Source organism: Diadema setosum, chromosome 4 (assembly GCF_964275005.1).
Source record: "Diadema setosum chromosome 4, eeDiaSeto1, whole genome shotgun sequence".
In the NCBI taxonomy this organism is placed as follows: Eukaryota; Metazoa; Echinodermata; class Echinoidea; order Diadematoida; family Diadematidae; genus Diadema; species Diadema setosum.
The window spans coordinates 23301367-23313555 of NC_092688.1; the positions used below are offsets into that span (position 1 = coordinate 23301367).

The window sequence follows — 12189 nt, forward strand, 5'->3', positions numbered from 1 at the left end:
CGTTTTTTTACTTTCTGATGTACCATGACCAGTGAAAGTGGACTAGTAGGGATCACGCGGTAGATAGTTAAATCTGCAGCCATTAATCGTTAAGACTGGTTTTCTTGTCAGACTACTGACGACTTCCAAAAGCAGGACAATGACAAGTTCTAAACAGACTTGGAAATCCAGTATGGTTCTCTATTGTCAAGCAAGTAATGCTAAAGCGTACTCAGTCAGAAGAATTTATTTTGTGAAGTCTATGCATGAAATATTCTAATTCAAAAAGTCGTTAAAGGTCAGAAAACTTGGTACATTGTACTTTGTACATGGGCGAAATCATATTCTTCTGTGCGGAGTCCTTGTTATTAGAAACAGGCCAATGGTAAGGCAAAAGATGAGCACATGGTGATGACGACATTCTTGCGTCATTCTTCTCTCCCTCATCCTCTGAAGACGAAATAAAGCACTATGACGAAAATAACGATTAAGGTTGAGACAGCAACACAAGCTCCAAGCGTCTTGTCCAGTTTCCTAGCAACAGTCTTCCATTCCTCGCGGATCAACTCGCGCTTCATCATCGTCGTCTCGTCATCGAAGTCCTCGTCGAAGTCCGCGTAGAGCTTGCAGGGGGCGTTCTTGTCGGACTTGTCGTGTATGGAGGCGGGGACGTTCTCCGTGAGACTGAGATGCACGTCGTTCTTGCCTTCTTTCACCAGCGACACGCTGCAATTGCTGGTGCGTCGGTAGGTACCTTCCCGATTCTGGCAGGACGACTTTTTGCTCTGTTGTCTGGTGAACGCCGCCCTGGCCCGCTTTATGGAGTAAGGAAGGAGACCCCCTCGGAGAAAGACGTGTCTCAGCCACGATGGTACGGGCTCGTCGCCCAGGCGATGGTATAAGCGCAGTATCATGACGCTGGCTCCCAGTGCAAGACAACTCATCAGGACCATGAAAAGGAAGAACATGCCTGGAGTATGACACAAAGAAGACCGCAAGGCAAATCAATGTAAAGCACGCAAACATCACAATCAAATGTAAGCATGTCACTTGGTAAAGTCACCATTCAAAAAGTGTCATGCCAAAACTTTCATCACTGCGTGAGGTTAGACAAAAATAATGTATGTTCGTCATTTGTGTGTACATTTTTTTTTTGTTAGTAGGTTAGTCATATCAGGAGTCATATCAACATAAACGAACATAATATCATGGTGCTTTTCATCATGACCATGATTACGCTACCAGCATGCTACCAGTTACCAATTTTAGGCAACACCATTTATTTCAGATGAAATAATTATTCAAGAACTGTTTGTACTTTTGCAAGACACTTCTCGTGGCTTACCATAAAATCTGCAGATCTTGCAAAACTAGTGGATGAAGAGTAGAGGGCTTGAAAAGCAATTCATATGTATTACCATTTGCAACAGTAAAATGACCGTCAAGTGACAAACATTGTACATGGCACCTACAATTATTTCACATTTGAAATGCTCTGGACATCACGAAAAGTAAAATGGACAGCGGTCGTTTAAACTGACTCTTTTGGCAATTACTTTCTTCTGTTTCGGACAAATTCCCGGTTTATTATCCAGCAGAATCGAAACATCACACCTTGAATATTACACTGAAAACATATCAATGACATTGTTGGTGTACATTGAACAACCATGATAATGGCCTTTTAAATAAATGAATACTACTGAAGTTACGGAATGAGACGTTTTATAACAAACATATCTTTGTTGACTAGTACACTTCATGAATTTTGCATGATATCATACTTCCATTAATTTTGATTTCAAGGGAATAAACAATTCCTAACAATGCCTAATCCAAATGATTCTAAAAAATATTACTTTACATTTGTAAAAAATATTCGTCTATATTCTTGATACTATATACACACTTAAATCAAAAAGCAGAAAAAAAGATTGAACAATTTACATTATTCTCTTCATGGGAAAGGTGGAATATCACCTTGTTGTCGTTGTTTTTCTTTGGAAGAAATAAAGCTAGAACGTAAGGGAGGTGATTATGTTGGTAAGGGTCGTCCCTTTGGTAAAGAGGTAAAAGGATGAACTGTTTTTGCCCGCCTGGAGCTCACCTAGGAGGGGGATCTCGTCCCCCAGGGGCGGCATTAGCTCGCCGATGAGCTGCTGGAAGAGAATCGATGCGAGCAGGTTCGCCACGGAGAACGAGATCTTCTCGCCCGACTCGGGCGGGACCAGGAACACTAAGGCGTTGATGGCCGACAACATGATGCAGGGCGCCACCATATTGAAGACGTAGAACTCGTAGCGGCGCTGGAGAACGAGCCTCACCACGACGTAGCTGAAAGGGTGCTCACAGCAGGAGAAAAACCGGAGCTCACGTTCTACCATGATCGTGCGCAAATCCCAGACGCCGTTGTTGAGAAAAACGTTCTGAATTGATGGAATAAACGCAAGATTCAAGTCCCGCTTTGCTGTATTGATGTTAACATGACAATTAAAATGAAGTGTACATCTTCTGTCACTCTTTTGTAAGGGGCCACTCGGCTTCATTGGCAGCATACGTCTCGATATTGCATTCACATTCTTATGATCTCCAGTTAAATCTTTTTGGCTTTAATACATACCACATTTCCATCTTGTAAGACTTAATAAATCATGATATGTAGGGTGTACTCAGCGACTTAGTTCACCTTTCAGAATCATGTTTCAGCATCTAAAAAAACAAACAAACCCACTTTACCCTTATTAATGATAAACAGTAACTTTGTGTCACAGTGAATCCATTCTAGAATATTTCACACTATAGGAATATTAAGTACTTCACCCCTGCTGAGCAGTCTTTTTTTAATACAAATCGACCTCAGTTATCACTTTTGTGGATTTCTCTATTATCCGGACAGGAACAGGCAAGTTCTGGTGTTTGCATTTTCAGTGCGAAAAAGAAAGCAACGGTTCCCTTATAAAGTCATTGAATTAAGAGATTCGGAATATAGATGTTGAATACCTTGAGACCGCGTAAATCCATACCAACCAAAATACCTTTGAAAGGAACAAAAAGACCAGCAGAAAGGTGTACATCTACTCACATTCCACTTCGTTTCCACTTTATTTGACTTGTTAAACATGCAAATATCATGCAAATCATCGTTGCTAATAACAAATAAACAATGCCTTACGTTTACCCCAGCTCAATTTGCATGAAAGTGTTGTGCTTGAGCATATCTCACTTATCCTGAAATTATCACTTATCCACATGGGCAGATAACTGAGGTTGGACTATACAGGTATCACGGGAAAACTTTATCAGCTACGAGTGATACCTGGGTGATGCGTATCTCACTTATCCGGTAATATTATACCCGGCAATTGCCTTATCCGGCAATATTGTATCTCACTTATCCGACAAATAACGTGCGTTGATGGGCAGTTAACTGAGTATGAGTTGTTCATATTATTATCGGAAAAGTTCATCAGCTACGAGTGATACCTGTGTGGCGTCATCGGAGTAGTTGAGGTCCAGTGACATGGTGTCATAGGCCCACGAGCCGAAGGTCAGCACACACGTCTGGGTGTCGAACGGAAAGTAGCGCACGTTGATCTTACACGAGCTGCTGATCACCATGGGCGTGTACCACTCCACCATGCCGTCCGACTGGACGATGGCATTGACCGCGTCCTCGCTCTGAAAGTCCTTATCGATGCTGGGAGTGGGAGTATGAGATGGAAATGAAGTGTAGAAGGAAATGACTGTAGGAGTGAAAACGATACCACTGGACAAACATACTGTCGTTCCACATCTACTCGGCGATACTTCAGTGGGATAGGTCATCACATCTTAACAACGCGTTAGAAGTGGGTACTCGTCACGAGGTCATTTCATAGCAAAACTGAGACACGAGTGGGTGAGGCTGGGTTATTTCGTCTCATAACAGTTTAGCAGGACATTGCAAGGTATTTTTTTTTCTTCACACGAAACTGGTTCACATGACGTCTGTAATTAATTCCTTTTTGCTGTTCTGTCAGCATGTTTTGGAGATATTCAAACAATGAGATTTTAACACTTTCTTCTTAAGAAACGCTAACGACACAAGGATGAAGATTTAATATGAAGGCACATGTTGTGTGATATGAAAATGGGTGAAGAGAAAAAAAAAATGAGTCCAGAGTCGGAAACAGCTGAGTCGAAAAAAAAAAAATCTTTTTTGAAATCAGATTGTCAACACTGGTCAAAATCAGTAATTTCTGTTTCGACACGATTGTGTAGTCCAAGGGTTTTTCTGCATACCACCTGTAGAAGTTTCGTGACAAAATGATCGAAAGAGGTAAAGGTAAAAGTTTGCCGGCAGGCAATCGTTCATAACCGCTTGGTAGATCACTGACTTGTAACAGCAGATACACTGACTTGTAACAGCCTGACAGCCATGCCGGTCCCACCTTTTGTATTTACCCGTCGTATCTGTCTATCACTATTGATATAAATGTGTTTCTGGAGATTACCGATCATTAATGCATATTTGATGATTTTAGCATTGTTCACGCAGGACTGGAAATCATCAACCTCGTTTCCTCGATAAGTGCATTCTAATCAACAAAACAAAACAATCAGCAGATCATACACTTCGGCCGAGTGTCTGAATATGAGATAACAGGTCAAAACCCTGGGCAATGTGGTGTAGGGCCTACATAATAAAGTGAGCAGGAAATAAAGTATGGTAATACATGACACATTTTTGTCCGCATCTGGCTCAAGGTCCAAGATATTTTTAGTGAGTCACGCTATTACCCCACTTAGCAGCTGATTTCTACCCATCAGGCACATGCTTTGCATTAGTTTATTACATTGATATTCAGGACACAGCACGCTAACAGATAAAATGTAGGTCGAACTTCCATTGTCTGTTGATATAGGCGCGCGCTCTTCATTGTGAGTATATGGCTACTGTATTAGAGTTTCATGAAAGTGATTAGCAACAAAAACGCCGCTGTATGAATGTTCATGTTTTTCCTTCGCAGCACTTACATTAATATGTCCTAATCAGCAAAACACATTATTTCAGACTAAACGGGATTGTGGATTTTTTCTTCTTCTAACCCAACACCCAATTTCGACAATGTAATTTGATGATGGTCGTGCTTTTTTATTGGGGGGGGGGGGGAGGGGTTGTAATACCATGAAACAGTCATAATGTTGTTCTCCCAACTTGTTTTTCTGTTTCATTCTTGCGTGGTAACATTTAACGAGGTGCAATATCATCCCATTAGCGGTGCAGCACTAGTTCCGAAAACAGTGTAGAACAGAAATGGCCGAAGATAACCTAGGTGAGAGCTTTGGTACACATAACACCAAAGAAATCAATCAATATTGATTTAGGAAGACCTGTGGACTTAATCAACAATCAGCGCTAACAATCATCAGGTTTTTAAATAGGAGTGAACTCATATTTCATGTGGAAAACACGGGTCTGAGTTTCACACGTACTTTTCAACAGTAAAGATGGTAACTTCGGTCCAAACTTTGGGCGACGAACGGAGGAAGGCTAACACAGTGAGCTCTGCCTGCACTCCTCAGACGGAAGTGGCTACAACGACACCAGCCCAAGAATCGTTTGAAAGGTAATCCGAGGATAAGGCAAGATTCGAGAACTGCAGGGCTATATTATGATCTTCAGATATGCATTGACTCTACAAGTAGGAATGAACACTAAACAAGTTAAAGTTGGAAAAGTCTCGTACATGGATGATAGACGCGCTCAGCCAGGGATTCCGAAATCTCCTTCAAAGTCCTTTCGCCATTAGTTAACGTCGACAGCAGTTTAAACTGGGGCAATCGAGGGGATTATGATTATACCACACTTTAAATAACATAACATAACAATTTAAATCAAAATGAATACTGTCTTTGCCAACACAATCAAATACACTGATTGGCTGTTAAACATAAATCTTCAACATTTTAGGCATTTATGCGGTCTTTATTTATGATCATGATAATTTTGTCATCTTGGAATCATGCGCATGAAGATGCATCGCATTTGGTCTGTAGCTGAAACACAAACCAAGTCTCTTTTCATCCCTACTACTTTCCTTGTCCACACCACTCTCGACTATTGGAACTGTCAGCTTTCTACCCATGTTGTCGGTGGATCATTCTCTCGATAGAAAAGGAGGCAGCTTATGATGCATTACGGCGTCTGTCAGATAAATTAAGGCACCTTTTCGAACCAGGGAGGTGGAATAGCTCTCCAACCTCCAACGTACGAAGTAAAGTGAAGAAGAAGGCAAAAGAAAATAATTGCTACAATATGCAATCTGAAAGGGCTATTATGACGTCTGACAGGCTAATATGGGGGTAAAGCAGAGCTCAACACTTAATAACTACACCATCCAAACGTAACACCTCAACGCCTCGTTCTTCTCAACTTTGTATCATTTTGACATTATTAGAAAGATTTATCTCCGACAAAATACAATAAGCTTTGTGCTGTGTGATAACTTGCCCTACATCGAAGTAAATATTTACACCGACGTAATTATTTACGTCAATGTAGGGCAATTTGTCAATCAGTTGCAATGAAAACATCTAGATGGAAGAATTTCATGAATTTGAATAATTACGCAATACCCGCTGCATGCTATAAGGATTAGTGCGTGGCGAATTGTGAAATACACGAGAAAGCATAATAATCAGAAGATGCGATATGAAATCTGTCAAAGTATTTGACACGTTCTGTGCGTTTTTAGATGACTATTTTCGACCTTTTGATGTCAATCAATGATGCACCGCATTAGACGCTTTTTTTTTGCAACAAATGAAAGGAACAACAATGTTTTTTTAGTACTTTCATATCTTTCTTCTTTATCACCATCGAATTCGTAAAACGTTATCACAATTGGAAAGCGGTAAATAAAACACGTGTGGTCAACGTTGTAATGAAAACTCTGAGGGTGGTTTTATCGAAACACTGATTTCAAGGCCAACTCGGTACGTGCTCCTCTACAACCCTCGATATATCTCGCTGTACACGGATATCATATTTTATCTCACTTAAGTAGACGAATATACGGAATAATGTCAAGCCATGCAGTATTAGAAATTGGCCACTCCGATGTTGGCACCGTTTGCTGTTGCGGTACGTTACAGATAGTCCTGCGGAATGAGCGGCAAACTGTAGAAGTTTTTTTTTTTTTTTTTTTTTTTTTTTTTTGCTCTTACGATAAAGATGTCGCTAAATGCACTTGTAATGACGATGACAATCATCTTTGACGCGCTGTTGATGAAGCTGAAAATGACGAAAAAGGATAAGCGTAGTATTCTGATTCAAACAAACGAACAAAAAACAAACAAACAAACAAACAAATAAACAAACAAACAAGTAATAAACAAACCTACTTTTCTAACAGCTTCACGTCCGGTAGCCAGATGCTGACAGGAGAGACCTCCAGGGTGTCGATACCGCCGTAATCTTCCTTGTCCCACTTCAGGAAGTGGTCCAGCCAACTCTGGAGGAGAAAGAAAGAGAATTGAATAGAAAGATAGGTAGATGGAGAGAGAGAGAGAGAGATATGAGATGAATATATACGGAGACAAAAATATCGTTAAATCTTCACTGACCCATTAATTGATTAATTGATTAATGGATTGATAATTAATTTTTCGTTTATCTATTTCCGCATTCTACGGAAGACACATAGTGAACTACATGTATTATTAAAATTGATCATTAATATATGCCTGGTTAGTTGATGGTGCGTAACGTAGAATAAGTAAATAAGAATAAACAATAATAAAAAAGTAAAGAATGATAAGATAGAATACCGACGAATGTCCGGACCTTTCAGCTTTAGGGACTCCGCGGAACTTTAATAAAGTATGTATGTGAAGAAGGTCCAGTTAGACGGTACAGCTAAACAAGCCAGCAGGTATCAAAACAGAAAAGTACAGATATCAAATATCTGAGATCTTAGAAATGACGAAAACATTTTTCGTAGGATTTGACTGCTGCTTGAATTCTTTAAACCGATTGTCTTGGGTAACTCCCCAAACTTATCTTAATCTTCTGCGTCTGAAGAGTTTTAATCTAGACGTGAACAGGTAACGTCTTTCACGGAATCTCATTACCTTTGTTTTGAGTGGTTATTGTTTCTGAAAGCACAAATAGGTAATTACCATGCGCCTCCATCCATTGATTGTTATCTGCTGCTCCTTTTCGTTCTGAAATATGAAGAAAAAGGTTACAAGAGAAGATTATGCAATTTTAAACGGGATAGAATACCTTAGGTGCTTTTTTTTTCAGTCGTCTAAACTTATAAAAGTATTTTGTTCTGTTATAGATATTAACACGACGGTAAAGAATTGCATGGATAATATTTTAAGGTACGTTCCATGATGTCAACTTTCCTAAAAGCTTCAAAAATCACTTACAAAACAACATCAGGAAACCCTTGTCTGATGCCATTTGAGTCAACAATACTCTTCATCAAAAAAAAAATAATAAAAAAAGATACAAATCCGATACTCATAATGTTCAAAATAACACAATGACTGTTATGAAGAAGCCAGGTATAAAAGGCTCTCCCTAAAAGCGCAAACTCTGCACGCACGTTAAGTTACCATAAATTGAAAATGATGCACGCTCACATCACTCAGCTAAAATTACACTTCACTCAGTATTGTTGACATTGACAAAAAGGTTGTCAGTGATGGTTGCGTGTAATAATTTGTACTGCCCATCAGTTATGTCATGCATCGCAAACTCAAAACAAATATCTGCACTTTTTTTTTTTGCTTCCCAGAGGGAATATTTGTTCTTTACTTGAGACGGTGGAATTCTCATCACCGGTTGGGCCCAGTAATGACTATTTTTAAGGTAATAAAAGAGTCAGAGTTGATTTAAAAGAGAAAATACGTAATGAGTTAGATGGATGGTCATATGCATAGGGAGATTGTTCCCAAGATCGATACGTATCTTGAAGGTAAATGTTTGAACAGAGGCAAAGACAGACAGAAATGTATGCAGCAAATCACTGTCAATAAAGAGACGCTCAAAAAACGACGCTCAAAAATTGACCGAGAAGAAATGTTGATTATATCTACGTATTGGGATTATTTCGACAACAAACGATGCTCATTATCACATAATGTAGATGTCGACTGATAAAGCTAAAGCAAAATGCCATCGCATTATACAATTTATGGTGAATATACGGACTTTCGATTTAAACGAGGACGAGGTGGATTGCTACTTATAAAGATGATGCATTTCTAATCTGTGCGCTCGCATCACATTATTGCACATGTCCACTCTGGTATAAACTGATGTCCTTTATCTCGAATGGTCGTCTGGTCTGTGACGTCATGTAATCTCTCGCAACATTCACTCAGCTCCTCGACCTCTCGAGTGGAATCAAAACATTCTTTGAGAGATTGACAACTCGAGCACTTTGACGTGTCCATCCTTCAGTAAAGGTGGTATTGTCAATTCGTACAAAAAGTCCGCAATAGGGAGCTTTAGATTTGTGACGAGGACGTTTGAGACGACGATTGCGTTGGACGTTCCCCTCTGAAGAGTAGCTTTAGATTACGCGAGAACGCTACCTATATGAAGTAAAATGGCGCCCCCATTACGATCAGTGCATAGAATAGCTCTCTTCGTCGTGAATTGAGCGGACGTAAAACTAGCCCACAACGCGTAATGAAAATTCAGACGACGCAAGCTATTATAGATCGGTTTTGACAAGCGATAACTCAGAACAGGTTTTTTTTTTTTTTTTTTTTTTTTTTTTTTTTTTTTTTTTTCCTCTGAACGTTCCCGTCGCGAAAATGTAAAGCTCCCTAATATTCCCACAACAACAACAACAACAAAAACAACAACAACAACAACAAAATAACGAAAGTGTGTAGTTCGTTATGCTAACATTCACTGAATAGATTTAAATCCAAATACACTGGCCACACAGTCCAGCGGCATAGTAAAAGATAAAATATCAGACCAACTGTTCATGTTTACCTAAAAGCACCAAAGTTAGCACACATGCTGAATGATATATTCTGGCTAGATTTAGATATTGAGCCCGTGATGTCTTCTCCCTTTGCCATCGTGGACATGGCAACGAATCTTCCTTTTTGTTAAAATACATGTTTTGAATTATCAAATACTAAAATGTGATGATAGTGACTAAATTTATAGATTTGTAATTACTTGTGTCATTGCAGTAGAACCCTAGTCATATCCTCTGACGTCTTCTCCCCCTTGCCATGGTAAATATCATTTTACGAAAAAATAATTACACATACTAAAATGTGATAAAAATGACTGATTTTATAGATGTCGAAATATTCATGCAATTACGATTAAAATTGCTTCTTTGGACTGACACCCTAAAAAAGTTGCGTTTTATCATCTTAGAATCTATAGGAGTTATTTTTCTTGTTTTTATCGTCTACTAATTTTAACTCGCTTGCTAGCTTTTATGTTCTCATATGAACATCACCAACATAAAATAAAACAATCAAGCTTGATGTTCCGTAAAATTAGAGTGGGTGATTTCAAGTTCGGTGCTAGTGCTAGTGCTATAGTGCTATTTCAGCACTAGCACCGGCGATAAAACCGAACTTGAAATCACGTCGGTGTTGGGAGTTGACTTCAAAAATTATGACGTATAAATCCAGTTGCTGGTGCTGGGCTCGGTGTTGGATGTTGTCTGCTGAACCGAGCTCCACCGTCTGTGTTAGCGATTTACGTGCTTTTTCCCCATTGACTAACACTAGCCCCTAGGGATTATCATTTTCTTCATTTCAAGTTCGGTGCTGGTGTTAGCGTTGCCGTGCGAGACCCGTATTCACTTCCATAAGAGATGTACGTTTTACGTGCAAAGTCTATGCTAATGCAATGGTCCCCCACGTAGTGCCTGAAGAACACAAACACTACAGACAATGCCATAGAAATCTGAGCCTGGGAGGAAAATAAAGGTAATTGTGTTTTCAAGAAGGGGTAAAATTTGTGGCATTTTAATTCAGTCTTCCTCGTTACGTGTCTAAAACTAAGCAGTCATGGTGAAATCTTGTTGTATTTGATTTTAACTAAGTGCCAACACTTTTCGTCGCGCAATCCCCGCGGAGCTCGCGGTGCTGCGATTCCAACACGTAGTGCTGGTGATTGATAATTTTGATCGGTATCCATGTGTAGGAGGTCGATTTAGCGCTGTTATTTGGGGGCTAGCACTAGCACAAGCATTAGCACCGAACTTGAAATCACCCAGTGTACCATGTGTAGTATGTGCATAGCACTATCATGGGACAATCTTGTTGCTAACCAATGTTGTATTCATGACCAATGCCTAACTTTACCACCCCTCCCCCTACTCAAAAGAAGGAATCTGACCCATCATTATCAATTTTCTGTTACTGCTTCACAATTGCCCTCCTCCCTTTCATAATCACAGCTAACGGAATACTGTAAGCGCTTAATTGGTTCGTATACTCCAGGTATTTCGAGCGGACGTTAATAAGCCTCTTGTCCACGGTAACCCGGGGCCAGGGCCCGATCGATCTAAGCATTAGAATACGTTTAAGCTGGCCATCAATTATTTAGATCACCACATTAATGTAATTGGGTCATGCTCTAATATCTCAATGAGGAAAAAACTACGTCTAAGCCGTAATGAGAACGTCATTGTCCCTTCGCGCTAGCTATGACCCTCCTGCAAAATTGAAATACGCCTATGTATATCTTTGACAGGCTGGCTTGAAATGTGAAGCAGGTGAAAGTGTAATTAAATTGAGTGTAAAGACGGTGTTTTAGTTTTTAAAAAGAACGAAGAGAGACCAATTTGGGAAGTGAAATCCTTACTCGATAATTGGATAATATCCAATATCATATTATGATAGTCCATCTCTGGCTCGCCGTTTTTTATAGTTTTATATATTTTTTTTATTTTTGTATATTATACCTGTGTAATGGTACAAAGGATGGACATTTCATTAAGGACATTGAAGGAAGAGAAAAAAAAGTGGGCCAAGATAGATTTGAAGTCGCAGTTAAATTATGCTTCTGTTGGTGCACGTTTTTACATGGGATTGAAATATAAATTAACTGCCCATTTTGATTCGTTTCCATATGAAATAACGTTTTCATTATGATATTTTTTTTTATGATTCACTTAATTTTTTCCCCCTGTCTCATCAGCGTGGTGCTTGTGTCATTTGTAAGGACTC

The 12189-nt window shown here is 39.5% G+C and overlaps 1 protein-coding gene across 1 annotated transcript in view; it reads right to left on the reverse strand.

The window, feature by feature from the left end:
• Window positions 1-422: 422 nt before the first annotated feature.
• The window catches only part of LOC140227718 (neuronal acetylcholine receptor subunit alpha-10-like), a 39055-nt gene continuing 27288 nt past the window's right edge, over window positions 423-12189 (reverse strand). Inside the window, exons 3-7 of the mRNA XM_072308127.1 lie at window positions 8143-8187; window positions 7366-7475; window positions 3463-3676; window positions 2087-2405; window positions 423-949 (exon numbers count right to left, since the gene is read on the reverse strand). Coding sequence (XP_072164228.1) covers window positions 423-949; window positions 2087-2405; window positions 3463-3676; window positions 7366-7475; window positions 8143-8187 — 1215 coding nt within the window. The remainder of the gene's footprint in view (window positions 950-2086; window positions 2406-3462; window positions 3677-7365; window positions 7476-8142; window positions 8188-12189) is intronic.